The following is a 23,012-nucleotide window of genomic DNA, read 5'->3' as shown; positions in this document are numbered from 1 at the left end:
GGATGCAGTCCTATCTGGAGCTGCCAAAATTCAGTATCAGCTACTTACTTCATTCATTATGTACAGCTTTTTGATGCAGGGAACCCAACTGGTTTTAGAAGTCAGATTTGGTTATGACTCTGCCTGGTACTGCAGTATTCACCTCACCACAGCACCTTCTGCACATTTACAGGCAGACTACTTGAAGGTGGCAGACCTGGGTCTTCTCATCCTGTGCCTCTCACAGTAAGTGATAAGGCTACATTAATCTGTATTCCCTGCAATCTCTGAGCTGAACACTTTGGCATCTGAAAATGGCCAATTGTTACTGTATTCCTTTTCAACTCAAAATTTATGTACTGTAGCTCGCATCATCAGAGGGGTTTTTTGTTAAGTGTTTTTCAGATGCCCTGATAATAAGTGAAGCCTTTTGGCTTACTAGGGAGCTCTGACATATGGACTTACAAAATAACTTGTTTAAGAAGAGCAGGCCCTTGGAGTTCAAGTGCCACAATTTCCCTCAATCTCCTATTTTCCTTTTTTTTGGCAAGACTAGTTTTTGTTAGGCATGCCACAAAACTGCAGATGCTGAGCATTCCTGTGATAGCTGCAGTGTGAATATTTTGCTTTGTTCATGTTTTGAGTGCTCCCTGTGAATTAGGCTGTCTTTTGTTTTCCCTTGGCAGTTAATATGCTAGAGCTCTTGTTAGCCTATATGGAACTCCTTATTTTAATGAGACCAGCTTCTCTACTGGCTGTTCTGCTGTTGTTTTATTTATTTTTTTTTAATCAATGAAGCCTCTTATTGAGCTTCTCTTAGGACAATAGCTTTCTTATGCGAAAGGAAAATGTATTCCCCTGGACAAAGCTGTGGGAAGCATAACATGCTCATTAGTAATGCTTGGTATATACCCTTCCCTTCCCTTGTTCATTCATAGAAGGAAAAATGACATCAAGGAGAGGATGTCTCTTTCTTTTTTTTTTTTTTTTTCCTTCCCTAGAAATAAAAGGAAGGGGAAAGATATCACTGGAGTGTCTCTGACAAGGTCTGAGAAGTGCTAGCAGTCCTGGTACAAGGAAGTGTCTTCACCTGAAACCAAACTGGTTGCTCATTTGCCAGTCGTAGAGGTAAGTTGTTTGAAATGCCTACTACGTGTGGTCCCACATAGTCTGTGAGGTTTAAGGCAGTGGGAAGGAGCAAGGGGGAGAAAATGACACTATTCTGCTTTCTATGTAGGATGAAAGGGTGAGAATTTTTTTACAAGAATTGTGTTTTCTGTGATGGGCATTTCAATATTTTGTCATAGGAAGGCCAGGTTGTGCAGGAGAGAAGATGCCACCTACTTACAAAGCCTAAATATCAGGGACAGGAGAGGAAAAATACTTAATTTTAAATGAAAACAGATGAGTTAAAAATGTCTGATAATGTCTTCAATATGGTTTTCAGTTTAATCTGTAAGATGCAATTTTATTGCAGCTATTGAGTAACAGAGCAAGTAAGTCTTTTTTAACAGGTTTCAAGACGCAGATAGGAACTTTTTGACATTGTAAAATACCACTGGAAAATGATGATGGAGAAATACCCTCTGTACACATGCATGCAGCTAACCTGGCAATGCTGCACATCTTTAGTCCTGGAGCCTCCAAGGAAAGACTTAGTAATCCTTAGCCCAGTGTAGAGCTTGTGCTGGATTTTCCCATGGTTGAAAGTATTGCTGGAAAATACAGTGTTGGCTTCAGGAGAGAAAGAGACTGGATTGTATCTAAAGTTTCCTTAATGTTCCTTTTGCCAGGGATTTGTACTGATAACTATGTTGCTGCAGTAGTTTGCAGCATTCTGTTGAAAACTTAGTGCATGCATGCTGCCTGCAAAGTCACAATTGCAACAGAGATTTATAAAAACATTGATTTCTCTCATGTGTCTATGCTAGAACTTGATGATCTTTGAGATCCCTTCCAATGCACACCATTCTATGATTCTGTAAGAGAAAATCTTATTTGTCAAAATTATTTCTTTGTTTTAAGGTTTTCATGATATTCCAAGTATTTAATGTGAACTCAGGATGCATATATCTGTCTGCACATATGTATGAGATGCACTTGTGATAACTTGGAAGGAAAAATCAGAGCCAACAGTGTTAAATCCAAGAATGGTTTCAAATATGTGCATTACTCTTTGACAAAATAAATATCATACAGTTCCTAAAAATCTTGCCAACTTTGGAGACTGTTTTTGCATACAAAGTTATTTGCTACTTTTGCTGTAATAACTGCATTTTTATCTAAGGGCAGAGAACTGAATTTGACTGAGTACTGGATCAAAACTTTAGCTACTAAGATATTTCTCTCTTTCCCCTTCCCTTCCTATTAGACACATTCTTATTTTTCCAAAACAGCACTGATGGGTTTTTCCTCAGGATTTTCATGAAAGCAGGAGAGATTGCAATAAAAATCTCTTTTTTCCCCAGGAGGAGAAACTAATGTAAAGCAGGTGACCATGCAGAATGCAGTTCAGGTAAATGCCTTTTGAAGTGTTTAAATCCTGTATACATGTATAATACTTTTTCTTTTTAATACAAAAGTTTACCCTGAAGCAGATAAAATACTAGATTCCCCAGTTACCTCTGATTAAAAAAAAAAAGTAGTTGTTTTCCCCTTTTACAAGAAGCAATGTGACAAGGATAATCCACTGTTATTATCAGATAGATGACCCATTCACTTCTTAGTGCTGTTAGCTAAGGTTTTGAAGTCAAAGCCTGAGATTATTGAAAAATTTCCATCATGATTAAGAAGTGCTTTTTTAGTAACCTATTATTCTAATTAATCACTTAAGTATAAATAAATAAATGTATTTTACATACACACTGAACTAAAGGAAAATAGTTAAGAGTACCAGAAAGATTCTGGTATTATTCAGTCAAAAATTATTCAGAAAAAAATCTGGAAATTTTTCTTCAAAAATTTCAGTATGGTCCTTTTCTTGAAGTGTAAGTTACCTTTCATTTACTAGATATACAGTTCTGAAGAGAACTGCTAAGTGTTTGTGTTCAAGAAATATGTTATGTCCTTGCATGGAAACATTTCCTCTTTTAATGCTATAATTTTTAATGATCTAAGCACAAAATGCCTCTGAAACATTTGATTAAGAAATCAGTAGTAAATTATATGATAATTTTCAGATTTCGTGACTTAAAATGTGCTGAGTTTAAAAAACTCAAAGCATTTAATGCATGTTGTTTTTATTCTATATTCAGGCAAGTATGTCATTTTAAATCCAAGGGAGTCAAGAGGAGGAATGCAGTGGTATATTGATGCAGGAGTTACTAACAAGAGCAGAACCATTTGATTGCTCTGTTGGTTTGCTATATCTGTTGAGAGGGAAGCGAACACTCTTTGAATAACAGTTCTTCAGTCTAATTCAGAAGCACAGGTTTTTGCTATCTGACTGCAAGTATTAGAGCCTCCTGTCTTCAGCTTACTGGACTCTTCTGCAGGTGTGGTTTGGAGATGAGCTTCCCTTGAGTCCCCGAAGTCCCCTGACTCCGAGGCATGGGCCAGGTCTGGCAGACGTGTGCCTCTATGACCAATGGATATCTGTGAGGCACGAGGCCACTTTGGTGCCCATGCAGGAAGATCTCTCCATTTGGCTGTCTGGCTTGCTGGGTGAGCTTAAAAATAAATCACTCTCTCATGAATTTCAAAGCACTTCCAATGTTCTAGTCAGCACTGATGTGTAATATCTATAGTACTGTTAAGAGCTGGTGTATTTGAGTTTGAATGGCTGGGAGAATTGCATTAAAATGCATGCTTTGATTTCAGTTTTATTAGCTGCCACCTCTTAAGGGTTGCACAATTAATAATTCTAATTTATATTTATGAATCTTGTTAGTCTAATTAAAATCTAATTAATCTAATATTTGATTTTATTTTACTTGTATATTTCTTGTATTTTTCAGTCTTTAACACTGGAATGCTGTTTGATTTGCCTCTAAGTTCATATAAAATTCTTTACCTTCATGGAGTAACTTTAATATTGACCTTTTTCTTAAAGGAATGGAAGTCAAAGCAGAGCAACTGCTAGAAGAACTTGATAATGGGGTACTGCTTTGCCAATTGATTGATGTTCTTCAAAACACAGTTAAAAAATGTTGTAGCACAAATAACTTAAGGGTGAGTTTTATAATGATATTTTAAAATACAAAGTCCTAAGTCTCAAGCAGTAGTTACAGGGGAAGCAGATGAGTGAGGCTTCCCAAAGAATTGTTTTGTATGCTGTGTAGCCAGAGACTGATTAACAGCAAAGTGGCTTTATAGATGGATAAACTCATCCAATAAATTGCTTGCTTTGTTAGTCACATCCTAAGGTCTTTACTAGGTTTTTGGTTTGATTTCAGTAGAAATCTTACCAGAGGAAGATCTAATCTAAGTCTGGAGTTTGTTCCCCTGACACCAGTGTGGGTTGTTACTGAGATATCCATTTGCACTTGGTGATATGTTTTATGCCAGAAAGTGGTGGCTGAACTCAGGTGTACAGGTCAGCCATAAAAAGTATCCAGACCTGCAGGTGGGCTTCAGTGTTTCCATTGAGAGGCAGTGTTCAGTTTAAGTGTGAATCTCAAGCAAGTCTCTGTTACTTTGGAGTACAAAGGCTGCAGAACTGAGGACTGTTCACTCAGTGACTGTTCACAATGATAAAGTAGAATGCCTTCTATATTAGTGTAGCTTTTTTCATGGAATACATAGTGAGGTGAACACAAAATAGTTACAACTGTTTCTGTACCCTGAATTTAGGGTGTATTTTCCTTTGCAAATATGCTTTGAAATCTGTTGGCAATGTTGATGTGTACAATGTACTTTTTGTTTTCTTCTCTTGCCAGAATTTTCCTATGAGAAAAGTTCCGTGTAAGAAGGATGCTCCATCAGGATCTTTTTTTGCCAGAGATAATACAGCCAACTTTCTTAACTGGTGTAGAGCCATTGGAGTTGATGAGACATACCTCTTTGAATCTGAAGGCTTAGGTAGCTCTCTCTTTTTGTTAAATTTGCTTTGATCTCTGTGTGAATCACTACCTGGTCAGGGAGATGCCTTGTTACAGACTTTTGAACTTTTTCTCTTGACTCTGCATGTGTTGTGCAAGCTCTTATTTATTTTAAGGTAGTGTCCAAGTAAAAGCATTGAAAAATCAGTTCAGTGACTAATATAACTTGCATGATGCTTTTGCAAACTTCTCAAAGTTACTGTGTGGGATGAAGTGGGGACTGAGAGCTGTGCAACAAAATACCGTGTTTTTCTTCAGTAAAAAGAACCACTGAGAAACAGGAGAAAAGTGTGGTTTCACTTTCTGTGTGTGGGAAGACCGCAGGGCCATGGAGTCAACTCATAATAAGATCCTTTATTTGGTATTACAGCTCATTCTTCTTACAAAAATCCCTCAGAATAATATGTTTAAGATGGTTAAATTTGGTAATGACATCAGGGCATTGTATCTGAAGTGGCAACAGCCTGTTGGTAATTAACGTTTACTTCAGGACACAACATTACTCTAAACCATTTGTATTTTTCCGTTTATAAGATAGTTATAAAAATAAATATTACCAACTATGAGTATGCCTGCCTCAGTGCACAACTGGTGCTGTACAGCATCTTCTAGACTGGCACGATGGAATAAAATTTTTTTGACTGCTAGTTAAGAAGATTGTACTTTCATCACATAATAAATAAGGAAATGCTCTTTTACCAGCTATTATGTCAGTAAAAATTAATTAATACAAAACTTTCTATGGCAAGCCAAATTCTGTTTTTTGTTGTTTGGCTTTTATTTTTTTAGTAAGTAAAATATCTGCCTGTCAGCAGACTAGCAAAAAACTGAGAACTATCTTTGTTTTCAGTAATTCTATGAAATTGTCATAATATTTACTGTATTTTGAAGTCTTTGTTCCATTAATGCTGTTAATTAGCATTAATGCTAATTAAATGCTATTTACATACTGGCTGGACTGCCCATGCATCTCTACTGGATAAGTCATCTTTTAAAACAGTTGAGAAAACTCCATCATTTGCATGCTTCATTTTGATTAACTAGTGAGTGCATCTTTTTTCAGTGCCAGGAAATACAGAGTAGAACTGAGTTACAAGAATATTTGAATTTTTTTTTTAGTTCCTTGTACTAATTATATTGCTTAAACATGTTAGTTCCTGTAAGTGGACAGGTAACTAGGACCTGTTTAGCTTCCCTGTGATAAGCAGACATGATTTCCTAGTGCTGTGGCTTTCACTCATTGCAAAGAAGTGTTTTGAAGTCTGTAATTCTTGACACAAGCTTGCTTTGTGGCATAAATATCTTTTGTGAGCCTTTTTGGCAGTTGAAATGAGCAGACTTGCAGCCTCCTAGATGAAACATTCTTTCCACTGATGTTTTTCATCAGACTTTCAAGCCATTCTTCATGAATGAAACAGGGGAAGAATAAGTTGAAAATTGTCTTTTACCCATTAGGGACATATAGCAGCACCTCCTGAAAAATGTAGATGATTGGGAAGGAAATAAATCAAGAGGCTCCTGAGACAGCAGAAATAAAGAGTAGGCATTGTGGGGTGCCCTTTGACATCAAGCCAAAACAAATGTCTTGATCCTTGCTAGGGTTGTATTTGGATTTTTCCCTTTTGGACTCAAGCAAATTAAAACACTTTTGTTACAGCTGGCAAATTCACACGCACACATGCACATACACTAAAAAAGAGATTGATTGGCCTCTAAAAGTAGCTTTGAGATTATGGCTTTGTCAACTTTCTATTCTAGATTTACCCTTCATAATCAGATCTTTTTAACAGCAGACTTAGAAACTGGAGTAGATGATGTAAACATCATCAGAAAATCTGACTTCATACTTGGACTATACTTTAGGAAACACTTTTAAAACAAAGGCATTTCAAATATCAAATTGATATCAGAGGGATGTTGGATTTCACCTGTAAAGATAGAGCTGGAACTTTTGAAGCAGTGATAAGAAAAGATCTTACTTGTTGATTACTGAACTGGTAACAATCACCCAGATTGTTCTTTCCCAGCAGAGGTTTAAATCCACTCAGGCTGACTGGCTGTGTAGCCATCCACTTGTGAGCTGGGGCCCTTGCAGTGTATCTTTTTGTGGATAATAACCTCCAGAGTGCATGTACCTAGCTGTGTCTGTAGGCATGAGCATGAACCGATCTGTGTATTTTCCTTTTGGTCTTTTTTAAGTGCTCTTCATCTTTAAGACTGTGATATTGCATTTGGGAGTAGGGAATGGGAAGCATTCATGTCTCTTTCTTTCCTGTTCTCATCAAGAAAGGAGATTATAAAACATATTTCTCTTAGGAGGAAGAGTGATTTCAGGAGTGCCAGGATGGGTTTAAAGATTTTTATGGAATAGAAAATTAGAGTTGTAAAGCATGTAGTGCATTGTCAATGATAATGTACCTTGCCTCTGGGTAGGATGATGGGAAATTTATAGTCACAGATAACTCATCTTCCCTTCTCTTGGCTGTACCTAATTGCATAGGCCTCCTGCAATAAATATGAACTATAACTCCTCTTTGTTCTCTTCCCTTTTAGTGTTGCACAAGGATCCAAGACAAGTGTATCTTTGTCTGCTGGAAATTGGGCGCATTGTATCCGGGTAGGTGATCCACACACGCTCCCAACAAGAAATTGAAGGACACATCCTACTAAGTAGAAGCTAAGACAAAGTTAGGACATTATTTGCAGCTGTCAAGTGATGTTAATTCTGTGCAAAAAGTAATGAGTAGCTTTTCTAGGACCATCATACAATATGAATGTTTTTTTTAAATATTTATTGGACTCTTTCCTTGGAGAGGTACTGTTCCATGCTGGTTTTTATAGCTGTGTGTTTAAGTTATACATTCATCCTATAGATAATGTGTACCTCTTGGAACAGCTTACTGAGCATTAAATATGATTCTAAGGGTTTCAATTTTTCAGCTTTTTGGAAGGTATCTCTTTATTATCTAAATGTAGACTTAATTTATTTCTAGTGCGGAGCTGGAAGCTTTAAGATAGTCTATCTAAATTGGATGTGACCTCAACTGTATAGTTTTGGCAGTATTTTTACTGCATCCTCTGGTAACACCAAGGCTACCTTAGGAAGGGCTCCTGCTAGAAACTCAGAGATGCTCCTTCTTTTGGATTATCAAGGCAATTACTCCTCTGATTCAGATGTCCTTGTCTGTCAAGCCATTATAATTTTACAAGTTTGTTATCATTCATTTCTTTTTGTTTTCTTTAATAAATTAGTAATTAAACACGCTGCTTTGGTCTTTGAGGTATGGAGTTGAACCTCCTGTACTTGTAAAACTAGAGAAGGAAATTGAGCTAGAAGAAACCCTGCTGATGACCTCTGGGCCACCATCACCTCTTAGCACACCAAAGTCATGTTGTCACCATGGGGAGCTACACGAGGCAGTAAGTACTACTTGCTTAGTGGGATATAGGCTTTAAATTAAACTCTTAGTTTTGAACTTGTATGATCTGTCTCAGTATGGACAGGCTGGTTTTCATCTAATATGTGTGAGCCTCCTCAAACAGAAGGCTAGCACCTCTTTTAATCAATTTTTTTTTGTTTTGTTTTGAAAATATAACTAAAATGCTGTTCTATGTGTTTTGGAGTTCATAGAGCCTACATTGTTTTCCTTTCCCCTCTTCCTTTTCCTTGCTTCTTTGAGTATAGGGAATGACCTCATTCCATTTTTCTGGTGTCAATGTTCTATGACTGCAATGAATGTTGCTCTTCAATTTGATCTTTTCATAAAACTTCATCAGGTGTTAAAGTAGGCTTTGATGAAAGTCTTTTGAAAGAAGATTTTTAAATCAAACTCTGTAGCTGTACCAATTGGAAATGAATATGTATCCAGAAAAGGAAATTATTTGTACAGCTTGTAAACTGGTCCAGAGGAAATGATGAACAATTTTCCTATTCTGCTTAAAAATTCATTTGTTTTAAAGGTCCTCTGTGTTGTAATGTAAAAATTCTGTTTCTTTGGGAATGTCAGCCACCAGATTCACTTTCTCTGGAAACTCACTATTTCTCCTTCTTGGCAATAGTCTCACCCTTCCAATTTGTTGCATTTCTAAGTGGCTCTTAGAGGAAGATCTTCTCTAACCCAGCATTTCTTTGGGGACTCCTTTTCCCCTTTTTTCATTTGTTTCCTTCTTGGGTCTTCCATCTTAATAGAAGATTAACTCAATAGATGGTTAAACTTGTGCTTCTGTCAAAATACTAACAAATGCTTTCAATTTAATAACTAGGTAAAACATATAGCAGAAGATCCTCCCTGCAGTTGTTCCCATCGATTTTCAATTGAATACTTGTCAGAGGGACGTTATAGGCTGGGAGATAAAATACTCTTCATACGAGTAAGTAGTTTTTTACAACTCCAATTTATATTTATTTTGGGGAGAGAAATGCTTTTAAGTGAAATACCTCATTTTTATGGAGTTGTTTTAGAATTACAGAATTATTTAGGTTGGGACAACTTGACATTCAATCCCTAATTCTAAATGGGTTTAATTACTCCATTCTTTAGATCTTTGATCCACAACCATTGATTTTTACAACCACACTAAACTAAGATAATATTTCTCTGTGGTGTCTCTAAAATTTCAGTAATGACTTGCAACATAAATATGGAAAATGCTATAGAATATCCGGAGAATGTTGCTTGTTCAAAACCTAGATTCTTGGGGTTTATAATTTGCAGGGTTGTTGAGTACTCTCGTCAGCAATCATAAGAGTTTGTGTTGCAAGGACATAATCTAAATTCAACCCATGCCCAGAACTACGCATACTAAACAAAGATTCTTACAGAATGGTTTAAAGGTCTTCTATAAAGATGTTTCCATTATTTCCTGACACAGAATTACTACCTGTGCAGGAGAAGCTATCCAATAAAATAATTGGGAAGCAAAAACCTTGTTTATCACATAATTTCTATTTTGAAATGTTTCTCTGTAAGAAAGGAAGTGCTATTTTTAGTCAATTTCAATAGGTGGCAATGTAAGATGAAGAAAAATGAAACAAGATAAGAATTTCTCTTGTTCTTCTGCTCCTCCTCCCTCTTCCCCATTCTCAGATGCTACATGGCAAGCATGTGATGGTACGTGTTGGTGGAGGCTGGGACACTCTTCAAGGTTTTCTGCTCAAATATGATCCATGCCGAGTGCTTCAGTTTGCAACTCTGGAACAAAAAATCCTGGCATTTCAGAAAGGGGTCACCAGTGACAGTGTCCCCAGCTTGTCAGCTAGAAATCAGGAGCCTCCTCTTATGAATCCAATGTCAGCTGTCAATATGTTTCAAAAGCAGCCATCAAAATCTCCTGCTCCTGTTTTAGGTCTTGGGGCCAGTGCCAAGAAGGCTTTAGCTAAACGTCCTCAGTCCCCTGCTCTGGCATCACCCAGAGTGACCCCATCTTCCACTGCCAAGTCATCCACAGTCAGGTCCAAATTACAAGGGTCCTCAGCAACAGGTGTGCAGTCTCCTTTCAAACCATTAGCTGGCACCTCAAAGAAACTGGAGTCTCCTGCGTGCAACTCACCAGCTTCTGCTCCTCCACAGCCTGGAAGCAAAAGTTCTTCACGTGCACGAACAAGGACAGCTCCTGCTCCCTCTGAAACATTGCGCAAACGTATTCGGTCCCCCGATGCTACCAAGGTGAAATTTGCCCTGCCTCGGGGCTCCCCAGCACCAGCACTGCATCGTGCCCCCTCACCCTCTAAAAAACAACCATCTCTCTTGTCTGGGACAGCTGGAACAACCACTTCAAAACAGAAGTGTGTCCCTGCTAAATGCAGACCTGTATCTGTCACTAAAACCAAGGTGAATTCAGCTGCTCCCGGGGCTGCTCGGCCACCGGTTACAAATCTGCGCACTGTTGCCAAGTTTGCACATTCCCAGCAACTCCTTGCAAAACCTCCTGAAAACGATATTCAGATCTCAGGTGCTGGGTCTCAGCATCCTCTGAGAGCCCCACAAACAACTTCTCACCTGGCAAGAAACTTGAAAACTGCTTCTGAGCTAAAACTTTCCACTTCTGCACCTTCCCTTGCAGTCAGCAAAGCATCAAAGTCACCACCTCCATTGTTACCTACAAGCAAAAATGTGTCATCAGCTGGCAGCAAGCAGCCAAATGCCAGTAATCCCCCTCAGGTTGGAGCCTCTTTATCCAAACCTGCTGAACGCACACCTTTGTCTGTCGTACGGCTTCCTCAAACTTCAGCCAAAGCAGCAGTGACCAAAAAGCCAGCACAACCTTCCACAAAAGGTCAGCATTCAACCAAAAACTTGCAAACAAACAAAAGCTTGACCCCAGGAGCCAAGAAGCCACTTCCAAAGGAACAGGCATATAACAAAGGAACACCTGGTGCATCAAAAGTTCCTCTTACGAAGAGCAGGCAAGATGATCACTATTTTGTTATGACAGGAACTAAAAAGCCCAGAAAGTAAACTAATTTGTTACTTTCTGGGGAAGTCCCTGTCTTGTTCAAAAGGGCCTCTTGTAACTGCTACACCGAGGACAAGGAAAAAAAGCTAAATAGCACTACATTTAATATGAAATATTAGGTATAACATGCCTTTGCTGCCTAACTTACTGTATGAACTGTGTTTATTTTGCGGTTTAGAAACTTCTATTTGGATATGTTTAGAAGTAGCTTACTTGCTGTGTGGCACTGTGGAATGGCAAATATCCTTGATCTGCTGCAAAAAATGTGGGAGAGGAAAGGGGAGTTAAGGCTGATGCATTTGCAGCAGAACTCTGGTGGTTCTGGCACATCTGCATTGAGGTGTGTGGCAAGTAACAGAGCTGTGCAAGCTGTAAAATTTCTAATACCTCAATGCAACAAGCTGTAAAATTTCTAATACCTCAAACAAAAGGTTTGCTTCACTGGTATCCCAGAACCCAGTCTGGGTCACATGTTTTAGAAAGAGAAGAATTTTCTAGTCCTGTTTAGATTTGACAGATGCTGTTATGAATGTTCATTGTGTCCCCCACATATGCCTTAAAGTGGATTCAGCTCACTTGGAAGTGGAGCTTGGTTTGGTTTAAATTGGACACCAATAATCATGGCCTTGATTGCTCACTTTCATTGTGCCTTAGCCTCTCAAATTCAGAACAGAACTCTCCAGTGAGCAATGCTACCTTTAAAACCCCGGGCAGATAACCTTGCTTAGTCCATATTCAAATCTGACTAGCTTTCCTAGAAAGCCCTTGCTGCATGGAGGGATGTTTCTGTGTTCTAGAGAAGACACTTGCCCCTGGGCTGGAGCCCCACACCAGCTCCTCCTCCTGGGTTTGAGCCCCAAAACAGCTCCTGCTGCAGCAACACTGAGCTGCAAGCACTGACCTGTTCCAGCAGAGCTTTACTGCTCTGCACGAGTGGCCTTTGCATGGAAGACTGAATTGCCAAATGCTTTTCTCAGTGCTATGGGTTAATTTTTGTTGGCACTCTAGTCTGCAGTGGCCTTTCTTGTTTTGTTTGTGGACACTTCTTTCCTGGCTCTCCTCTATCACTCTCTGGAGGTAAGAAATAGTTTCTCAAAGAGGAATATAGCCTGCATTTTCCTTTAAACATCTTAAAGTGCCAGAAAGCTATGCACTGTTTATACCCAGCTCCTGAAGTCTTTCAGTGAGTTAAACATCTGTGGTGCTCAACACCTTTACCCTTGGGGAGTGAGCTTCATGGTAGATTGAGAACTACTGTCTTTGGGACTAGTGCTGTTTGGGTTATTTTGGTGTTAAGGAACAGTTGTCCCTCCAGACTCTGAGGAGCTCTGAAGGTCTTTGAAGACACACTGGTGGTTTCCACAGACCATCACTTCTGCCCTTCTTTCCCAGTCTATTTATGGGCAGGAGTGGATGTCACTGCCATAAAGGCTCCTGCATAGTGGAACTGGGAAGTCTTTTTAGAAGGAGAAGAGTTCCATGGAATATATACTTTCTGTTGTTAAGGGATTTTATTTTAGTTTTTTTTTTTCCTGGAACTAGTGTAAGCAAACATCGTAAGCTGAGTTCTCTTGCGATGTGGCAGAGTCATAGAGCTGCTTTTCTGAGCACCTTGTTAGCTTATTTTATTTAATTTATGATTCTATTTATGCATATCTACTGTACAATACTGCTCACAACCTGCTGGGAGTAAGCAGTAGATGCCAGTATCCAAACTGTAGGAGGAAAAGAGATCTGTTTTGATAACATGGACACAAGTCCCACAGGATCCCATACAAAGCTCTATGTTTGGGGAAGGCCTTGGTCTTGCTTGTTTTAAATGTACGCTGGTCAAAGCCACTGCTACAGTGTTAGGCAGAGTATTGACTATAGTGGTTTCCTGTCAGGTTTGATAAATCTGGCGCATGGCTTCATGTGCTGAAAGTGTTTTACAGTAGATGACTTGCTTTTTATTTTTGGGCTTCCAAATGGTGAGTTACATGTGATATATCTCATGCAGATTAGCTGACTTGGGGTTTTCTTTCTGTAATGGGTCTGGAAGAGATGGAGTTAACTTTCTTCATAGCATCCCCTATGGGGCTGTATGTTAGATTAAAATCTAAGCCCATGTTGATAACGTGCTGTTGTTTGGGCTGTTGCTGAACAACCCTTCCAGAGTCAAGTCTTTCTTTTTCCTGCTCTGCCCCCACAGTGAGTAGGCAGGAGATTGGGAGTGACATGGCTGGGAACTGGCCAACCTGAACTGGCCAAAGGGCTATTCCATATCATAAAGCATCACCTCAACAATAAAAAGGAGGAGGTAGAGAAAGAAGGGCGTGCAGGTTGTGTGGCTTCTACGATGGTTGTTTGCCAGCTTGCTGGGCATCACTCTGTCTGTGGGAGTAGTGAAGGATTGCCTTTGCATCACTTGGTGGTTTACTTTTCATATCTTTTCTTCATTCATTAAACTCTTCATCCCAGCCAGTGAGTTTTGCTTTTGCTGCTCCACTTTCCTTATCTTGCTGGGGGTGGAGGAGAGATAAGGAGAGTGAGGGGAGTGCGCAGGTACTTGGCTTCTGAGTGGGGTCAACCCACAGTGCCTTTTAAACCATTTACAGAGTTCTTAGCATCAATCTAAACACTGAGGCTCTTAGATCATGGTGTCCGGCAACTTCTGCCTTTCTGAACTACAGAGAAAATGAAGCAAATGGCTTCGTCTTTGTCATATATAATGTCATTTAATAAACTGAATTTTAAAGTTCAAAATTGAGATAAAAATGCATAAACTGTTACAGTTGAAACCTAAATAAGCTAATCTAAAGTTACACATGGGTAGACTTGTTTGGTTTTATTATAAAAATACTGTATTTGAGCGTGATCCATCTTCTGTGGAAATTGTTGTCTCCAGCTGCATAGTCATGTAACGTGAGGTGAGCCAAGAAAAAAGTGTAACAAAGTACCTCCTAATGGAAATGGATACTATTTTTATGACAACTGTTGCCAAATAGCAAGTCTAATCTTCAGTTTATATTACCTTTTATGAGGGAAAGATAATTTGGTGGGATAAACTGACTGAATTCTCCATGTGATATCAATGTCCTCTGTATGAGTACTTATTTAAAATAAACATACACTGCACCTTTTTATGTGCACACGTTTCTTCTCCTGACATCTTTTTGCAGGGAGGGAAAAAGAATGCATTTCAGAAGGCTCATGTTTTCCCTCTGCCACCAAATAAATTGTAGATTCCATCTCTGGCATAAATAGCTGAGTCTAATTGCTTTGTTTGGAGTTCAAGACATTTTTACTCTGACCCTGTTGTCAGTCTGACTAATTGTGGGGAAGGGGCATCCTCATCTAGGAATGACCTTAAGTAGTTTCAGATATACCAAAAAGTTGTGTTTTCAGCTCTACTTGAAATATAAAGCATCTGCGTGCCGTATTTTCCCTTCTCATATCTTGTCAACAAAAGATCTCTCTGTCTGTTGCCATTAATGACAGAAATTTAATTAGTTTTCTTGGGTGGAGAATTGGGTGTTCTCACTGGAACCACCTAATTAACTTTTTTCTCCCTTCCCTATTCTATTTTTTTTTAAACTCTGTTAAAGCCTGCCTTTGTCTGCTGTTCCAAAGTGTCTTCAGTTCCTGGCAGTCTGGTGCTGGTGCCTAATCACACAGACTTACCCTTCCACTTCAGCTGTGACTAGTAAGCACGTGCAAGTGCCATCCACCATCCTTGTTCCTACAGGACCAAGCTCTGCATAGGTGTTAGTTGCGGCTGTTTTTTTAAAGAGATGCTGTTACAGCTGGCCCATAAAATGCAAAGGCAGTCCAAGATTTTCTCAGGTAAGTATCCTAACGCTTTTTTATATATCCTAATCATATCTATCTATCTACCTGGTAAATTTCAAGGCAGTTTTCCTTCTAAAACTTGAAGCACCCATAACTGAACATCAAACTAGGCAGCTCCTTTTCTTTTTCCCTGCAGGGAAAATGAAGTCTGTTAGGTGAGTGAATTCTATGGGGTCATCTGGTGTCTGTTAATTTTCTAGACTACTCTGACAATGTAAACCCCTTAACTTTTCTAGAAATGCACAGACAAAACTTTTCTCTTTGATTCAAATAAAACCTTTAGCTAGCAAAATCCAGATTTGGCATGAAATAAGTAATGCAAGAGACATTTAATGCTCTAAGACCCTTTCATTTCATGCACGTACATTCTTGAAAACTTCCTTTTCATTATTTTTTTAAAGCCAAAATTGAAGCTAATTCCTTAATAAAAGTTTTGAAAAATTAAATTGTCTGAAATGTAGATAAGTTCAACACTTATACCTTTCCGCCATTTTAATAAAAAATAAAGCATTGAAATATTTGAGGGGTGAGATCTGCTCACAGTTCAGATCTAGCTAGCCAGCAATCCCCATTAACTGAGAAATGAACTTTCAGGGGTGTCACCTGGTGGGAGTGCCAGCAGTGGACAGCTTTCTACTTGGGGAGGGGTACTGATGTCTAAAGCAAAGCTATTTATGGCATTTTGTGTGAAGTATTTTGTTCCAGATGGAAGAAAACCCTTACAGGATGGGAGCAGCTGGCCATTTCTCCAAAGAATGTAGCTAGGCAGAAAGTATTGACAGATTTGTTGTGCTAAGAGTTTTTAGAAGGTAAGATTGCAGCACAGAACTTTGATGTAAAATTGGCCTATAGTGCTGAGTCAGAAAGTACTGTGCAAAGCTGAGGTCCTATTAAAGAAAGCCAAACTTGCCTGCTTCCTCAAACACCCTGTTAGGATATTCACTCAGGAAAAATGGAATACATTAGTGTTTGTCAAAATACTCAGACAGGGCACCTCATAAGAACCATGTTAAAGTCAGTTATATGCATCTTTACAGTGAAAGCATATACTTTACCTCTTGCATTCTAAAATAAAAGTAATTGTTGAAATTCAGGTTGAGAATCTTCTAATTTGCTGAACTTTTATTTAAGCATTATTATTATTTACTTTTCTGAAGCACTGCTGCTGTAACAAAAAGTGCCTTGTAGCAGAACCTATATTCCCAGAAGAACAGAAATAATTACTGTGATGTGTCATCCTGATGAACAATATGCTGCTTCACAGCTTTTTTTTCCTTTTTGCTGAATACACTGCTCTATAGACACCTGTGAAATAAAACTAAAATAAATTGCTTTTACTGTGTACACATTGCAGCATTGACCCTTGAAGTACTGTGATGTTATTTATTGCTGCATCCAAAGAAAAGAGCAGCAGGATGAGTTTATTTAAAAATCAAACTAAATATCTTTGTCTGGATCTATAGCCCTGGAATTAGGGTCCACTATAATACATTAGATTTGGGAGGTTTTTCTGACTACGCAATTGTATAGTCTGGATTTTAAAACACTTAGCTGTAGTAGGATATTTTGCTAGGTTAAATGATTTACAAACATATCCATGCAAAAGCATTTTTGGTGATGTACATGACAATGGCCATAAGAATGTCTGCTAGATTTAATTGTTTAATGAAAAATATTGGTAAGTTTCTTTGTGATTTCCTTCTTAAAACCCCATGAGTTTCCCCAAGACTTGGGTCCTTAAGTCACAGTTCATTTACACTGGTGTGTAAAAGTAACATATTAGGTCTGTGAAGTCAAACATTCACAGTTTAGAGAAAGGTGTAATTCAGATGGGTACGTGTTACTGTTTCACTGGCATACATTAAGCACTTGGAGTACTGTGCTCAGCTCTGGGGCCTCAGCAAAAAAAGAACATGGACCTGTTGGAGCCAGCCGAAAGAAGGGCCATGAAGATGATCAGAGGGCTTGAGCACCTCTCCTATGAAGACATGCTCAGAGAGGTGGGATTGTTGAGCCTAGAGGAGAGAAGGCTCTGGGGAGAGCCCATTGCAGCTTTTCAGTACCTAAAGACGGCCTTCAGGAAAGCTGAGCAGGGGCTCTTTATGGGGGCATGTAGTGAGTGAGAGGATAAGGGGTAATGACATTAAAGAAGGTAGGTTTAGATTGGATGTTAGGAAGGAATTCTTCACTATGACAGTGGTGAGGCATGGGTTGCTCAGAGAAGTTGTGGTTGCCTCCTCTGTGGAAGTGTTCAAGGCCAGGCTGGATGGAGCTTTGAGCTACCTGGTCTAATAGAAGGTGTCCCTGCCTGTGACAGGAGCATTGGAGCTAGATAGTCTTGAAAGTGTCTTTTAACCCAAACCATTCTCTGTTTCTATCATTTTGACACAGATGTCCATTATCAATTATGATTTCATCAGAATGCTGTTTCCCTTAGGCTGTAGAAGAGACAGCTCTGCCTGCATAGGCAGTTGTTCAGGATTGGGGATTCTCTCTGTACATCAGTGTGTGGCCCCTTGCCTTATTTTTTAGCCTGTGCTGAAGACAGTAAATCATTGTCATATGGGCATTTGCAGGATCTTATCCCAGCACCTGAATGTTTCTTGAAGCTTATCTCCTTAAAAATTGAGAAAAGTCAGGTCTGAAAGTCGCTGAGATTAAAGTATCCATTCAATTGAGTCAATTAACTTGCACTTCAAAGTAGTTAGTGTGATAGTGTGGTGATACAGGACTGAATAACTTTGAAATTTCAGGTGGGTTGGCTTTATATCTTGGGAGTGCTTAGCAGCATTGCAAATTTGAGTAATGGGCTTAAGTCAGACACTTATAACAAGAAAGTAAAGTAGCTCTTTGTGAAACAATGAGCTTATCTCAATTGTCTAATATCATGCAGGGAGGTAGAAAGAAAAAAGAGAACATATAAATCTTGTTCATAGAAAGAGAAATTTTTTACTTGAAGCAAATCATAGAGCTTTCCTGTATTCTTTCAACATGTTCATCTACGTCTCCCAAGGATGCAGAACCAATCTTCAGGAATTTACAGTTCATCTCATCTTAAATGCATGTAAGGGATCTGTGTTCAGGAGCTACAAGCAATTCTGACCAAATTATTTCTGTCATTTCCTAAACTTATAATATCTGTCTCTGAAATTATTTGACCATTTTGTATGTTGAAGAAGACATTCTGTAGAATGAAACTAAAAGTCTCTCTGTTCCACAATTTCTGGACCACACTGTAAGTATTGTTGGACAAAATGAATGGCATAAGTCCATTCCAATTTAGCTGTTCTGCTCCATGTCACCGCACATGTGCTCCTGTTCAAATCAAGCAAAAGTAGGTGCTTGTACTAGTGAAAGATATAGCTAGGTTCAAACAATGCTTGAGTTATTCAGCTGGGTTTGGGCTATAACCTAACAGTATAATGCCAAAGGTGAAGGGAAGAAAACAAGGAAGAAAGACTAACTGCATACAACATACAGCTGATGCTTCACTATTTACCGTTTTTTATTATTCACCTTCTTAGTCACTACCAATTTGGTTAACAAACTTCTTGTGTACATTCTAATGGAAATGGGTGCCTGGAGAACTGTAATTTGTGAGAGAGTGTTGCTCTTGCTGTGACTGAGCAAAAAGGCATTGTGATTGATTTTCCAAGAATTGGGTTGAGAGGGTTTTATAAAGCTTTAAAATAAGCACATAAGCTTAATTTAGGTCTTTTACTTTTTACTGCTTTCCCCTCCCTCAATAAGGAAATTATATTAAGCAGTCATGAAGTCATACCTTCAGTCTCAAAAACCTCTGCTGAAATTTCTACAGCAGCCCTGTTCAGGCCTTGCCTTCTCCCTCTTCACCCCCAGACCTCCAATCACAACCTACAACCACCACAACCACATAATGGGGCAAGCAGCATTGTCTCATTTGGAAGATTAAAAATCTGTATCTATCTCCAAAAAATAAAGAAAATTTTGACCAAGAACAACTTGGTGACTAGGTGATTGTCAGTGGGTTGGATGACAGGATCTTGCCTTTGGAGTGCTAGATGCTTCAGTAAGATCTCTCTGAAGCAAAGTTTGCAGGTGAGCTCAATCTTGTTCTCAGCTCAGGTTTTTGCTTCTCTGCAAATGCTCTTCTTGGGAAATTCTCATCACCAAATGTTCTAGTAGAAAATGAATTATGGTAGTGTTTGTTTAGTTTGCCTTTCCCTTGACACAGGGATACTCCAATTGACTGAATGTTTGAGTTAGGAAGAGACATCTGTCTGACACACAGATAAACAGAAAGGAGTTTTTTAAAACCAAATTAGAAATGTGTGTTTTGGAAAATACTGCAGTGTCTTTAAAAACACTGAAGTGGTATTGTGACAATAAAGCATTTGGTTTTAGCTGAACAAGTACTGCTCTCAATAAAATCTGATTCTGCATAGACTAATAAAAATTCAAGGGCATGTGCTGTTACATTGCCTGAGTCTTCACAGATTTCTGCAATTCATAAAGTAAAAGACAAACATGAGATGTAGTGATGTCTCTCAACGCTGAGTGAGCTCAGTGTTTTAGGAGGAGCTGGGTATGTAGTGGTGTTTTGAGAGGCTCTTTGGAAAGAAACAAGGCTCAGGCTCTCTGTCTGCATGCTTTATTCCTATACAGCAGGAATTCTCAAACTGTACTCAAGCCAATGGGATCCTTAAGCTAAGCTCAAGCCCAAGAAGTTGCAAAAACGTACCTTAATGAGTAACCTCATAAAATGCAGTAAAAACCTATGCTTGCCCTTCAATTCAACAAGTGAAATTCAGCAATAACAAATGAGAGTTTGTTACATTTAAAGCAGCTATTTTTGTACATGTTCTTTTTCTCATAATCCTATTCCAAGAACTAGAAAAAAATCCTTTGATTTTTTTTTAACAGTGAAAATTGCTTATGACTCAATTATTAAGGGCTAAGCAATGAAATAGCAGGACAGAAATATGTGTTTTGAAACAGAAGTAAAAACATTAGGTGTGGGGCATAGAATGTAAGAAACTAGAGATAGTGCAGAAGGCAATCTCACCCCTGAGGAGTTGCAGCTGTACTAATCACCAAAGATTAGGAACAGGCCTGCCCTTAACAGGCCACAGCTGTATCCAATGAGGATGAGTGCTACAAAAGAGTGGGTTAGCTGGGTGAGAAGAGAGCTGGAGTCAGTTGGCTGTGCTGTGAAGAAGAAGGAGTCAGTGCTGTAAGGAGCTGCCCACGAGAAATCACTGAGAAGGTACGGGAACTTTGCAATAAGGTGACAGTGGTTAGGAGACTTTGTGTGGCTATGTGCTGAAGTCAGGAATGAGTTTGGAAAAGGAGAATAATCATTCAAATTTCGATGAAGTTTTCACTAAGACTACATTACCCAGTGACAATGAAAACTAAGCTTTGCCATTTGCTATCTATCAAATTGTTAATTTTATTCTGACAAACCTGGGTGGCATGTGCTGGAGCCCACTGCATTCAGAATGTACTCTTCTTGCAGAGGAGCAAGAGTACCCTACATTCCAACATTAGCATCTGCAAAGGTGGGGCAGACATACCTCAGCCTTCTGGGCCTTTGGAGGCAACAGAGACTCTGGAGGTTTGTGTGGAGTCTGTGTAAGACAGGAAATTGGTAAAAGTTACCAAGCTGAGGAGAGGATTTGTTCTACTCTGTGCAATGGGAAGGCTTAGTCAGTTTGCTTTGCTTCCAGAGCAGAGGCCTTTCTTTAAGGGCGTAATTTGTATCTTATACAAGGAAACTCTGCTGTAGAATTCAAAGCCCTTCTGTTTCTCTGAGCATGCACACATTCAGGCAAAGGTGAGGCCTAGGGTGCCAAGGCTCTTGGGACAGGATCTGTGTGGTGACTGATGATGTAGGTTACACATTTCAGGCAGCTGGCACTCTGCAACTCAGTCTTCACCCCTGTTGACTGAATGTTTGAATTAGGAAGAGACGTCCATAACTTGTATCTAATACACAGTGAGGTTTTCCAAATAGATTTTGATTGATGCTCAATTATTTTTTGTCAAGGTCTATAGCAAACCCTGTGTTATCCATTTGTCAGCACTCACAGCAAAGCTGTTTTCTGAACAGAATTCTCCTTATCAGATATGAAAACTTGGTTAAATAGAGAGGACTGTGTAAACTTCATGCTGCTGTGAAGTCTGATCTTTCATTCTCCACTTCCATAGTAAAAATTAAAGCTTTTAGGATTTATTTAACTTTTATTCAGCTGGTATATCACAGTTATTGATGGGAAGAGAAGATGTTAAGCTTAAAGACTTCTTCCTGTGCAGGCTGTAGAATGCAGCAAGCCAGTCTCTTCTTGAGCTACTTGTCTTTTCATTAAAATGCCAATATATGTCACCAGTATGTATCTTTAAAAAATTAAATTAATAATTAATTACTTAAAACTTTATGGTGCACTACTAAGACAACTCATAGCTCCTCATCTTGAGTCATCTAGGTTCCGCATGCTGAATGCTTTCTGCTAGAATTTGGCCTTCACTGCCTTGCATCAAAATTTTCAGGAAAGATGTTTATAGTCATTGTTCTCCTGGGCTTTTTCTGCAGTGGGGATTTTTAATGATGCAGTCCCTAGTGTAAATATAAATTATTGTTGTGAATTAAATCTGTTTGCCATGCATTATGCTCCAACTCTCCCCAGCCCCTCTGCTATGGTATGTCTAAAGCAGTGATTTGCAATGCTCCTACCTCATCTTGTGCAGCTAAAAAGACGACCAAAAAAAAAAATCCACCCTCTCAACCACACCACTAATGAAGTGGACATCCATAGCAGTGTATTTTATTGCACTAACATGAAAAGTCACAGCAAGGGCTCTCAATCAAATTGAAGTTATCTGACAGATAAGCAGTCTGAGGTGACTAGCTAAAGATCAAGGCTTTTGTTAGTGGCATAGATCCTTCTGTGTGTAAGCAGAGAAAAAGTCTTGTTGTTCTCTTTTAGATATTTCCAAAACTGCTATTTACACTTTCTCCTTCCACAGGAAGCAGTCTCAAAATCCTTAGGTAAGAAGACAGGGAAACCCCTTGTGGCTTTTAGTGCTTTGTGTGTTCTGGCTCTGCCAGGTGTTCTACCCACTCCTCTGCAGTGAGACAGGTGGAAGCAACACCTTTTCCTTAATAATTTTTTTTTTTTGCCTCAATCTGTAGAGATCCAGGGTGATTTCCACCATCTGCCTATGATTTGCAATCTCTCCTGATCTTGATGGATGCCCAGTGTAGAGGAAGACAAGCTGTGATATTGGAGGCTGGTACTGCTCTTCCCCACAGAAGTAGACAACACACTTGTGGAATTGTCTCCCCAGAATAAACTTTTAAGTGCTTATTGAATCCAGAAAAAAATGGAAGGAGACTGGATGACAAAATGGATACACTGGGTCATGGTTTACGTTTCCTATTTCAGGAAACCAATTTAGCCAGCTAAATTAGGTAGCTAGTTTCCTTGTGCTGTATCATTACTTAATGGTAAAGAAAAGTAAAGCTCTTATCAAGAATTTTTCCCAGACTAGACTTTTGATCTTACTACATATTACTCCAGTTTATCCTTCTCTCTTCATTTATGGGAGAGACTTATGGAGGCTCACCTCCTAAAGCAGCTAAGTGAAGCTAAGCAGTGACACGGTCTGCTGTGCGCCTTTTCTGTGGTTGAGTGCAAATCTCTGTCCTTGGATGTGCATCTATAGTCT

General features: G+C 39.0%; 1 protein-coding gene across 1 annotated transcript; it reads left to right on the top strand.

Moving 5' to 3' along the window:
* The first annotated feature begins 2,476 nt into the window (after nucleotides 1-2,476).
* GAS2L3 (growth arrest specific 2 like 3) lies at nucleotides 2,477-11,476 on the top strand. The gene is made up of 8 exons (XM_066550506.1): nucleotides 2,477-2,494; nucleotides 3,474-3,642; nucleotides 4,031-4,149; nucleotides 4,857-4,998; nucleotides 7,572-7,635; nucleotides 8,300-8,438; nucleotides 9,282-9,389; nucleotides 10,106-11,476. The coding sequence occupies exons 1-8, from the start codon at nucleotides 2,477-2,479 to the stop codon at nucleotides 11,474-11,476; spliced, it is 2,130 nt and encodes a 709-aa protein (XP_066406603.1).
* The last annotated feature ends 11,536 nt before the right edge of the window (nucleotides 11,477-23,012 follow it).

Source organism: Molothrus aeneus, chromosome 5, assembly GCF_037042795.1.
Source record: "Molothrus aeneus isolate 106 chromosome 5, BPBGC_Maene_1.0, whole genome shotgun sequence".
NCBI classification, from domain to species: domain Eukaryota; kingdom Metazoa; phylum Chordata; class Aves; order Passeriformes; family Icteridae; genus Molothrus; species Molothrus aeneus.
Note: the sequence above shows the minus strand (reverse complement) of the source record. Positions and strands in the feature narration are given on the sequence as shown.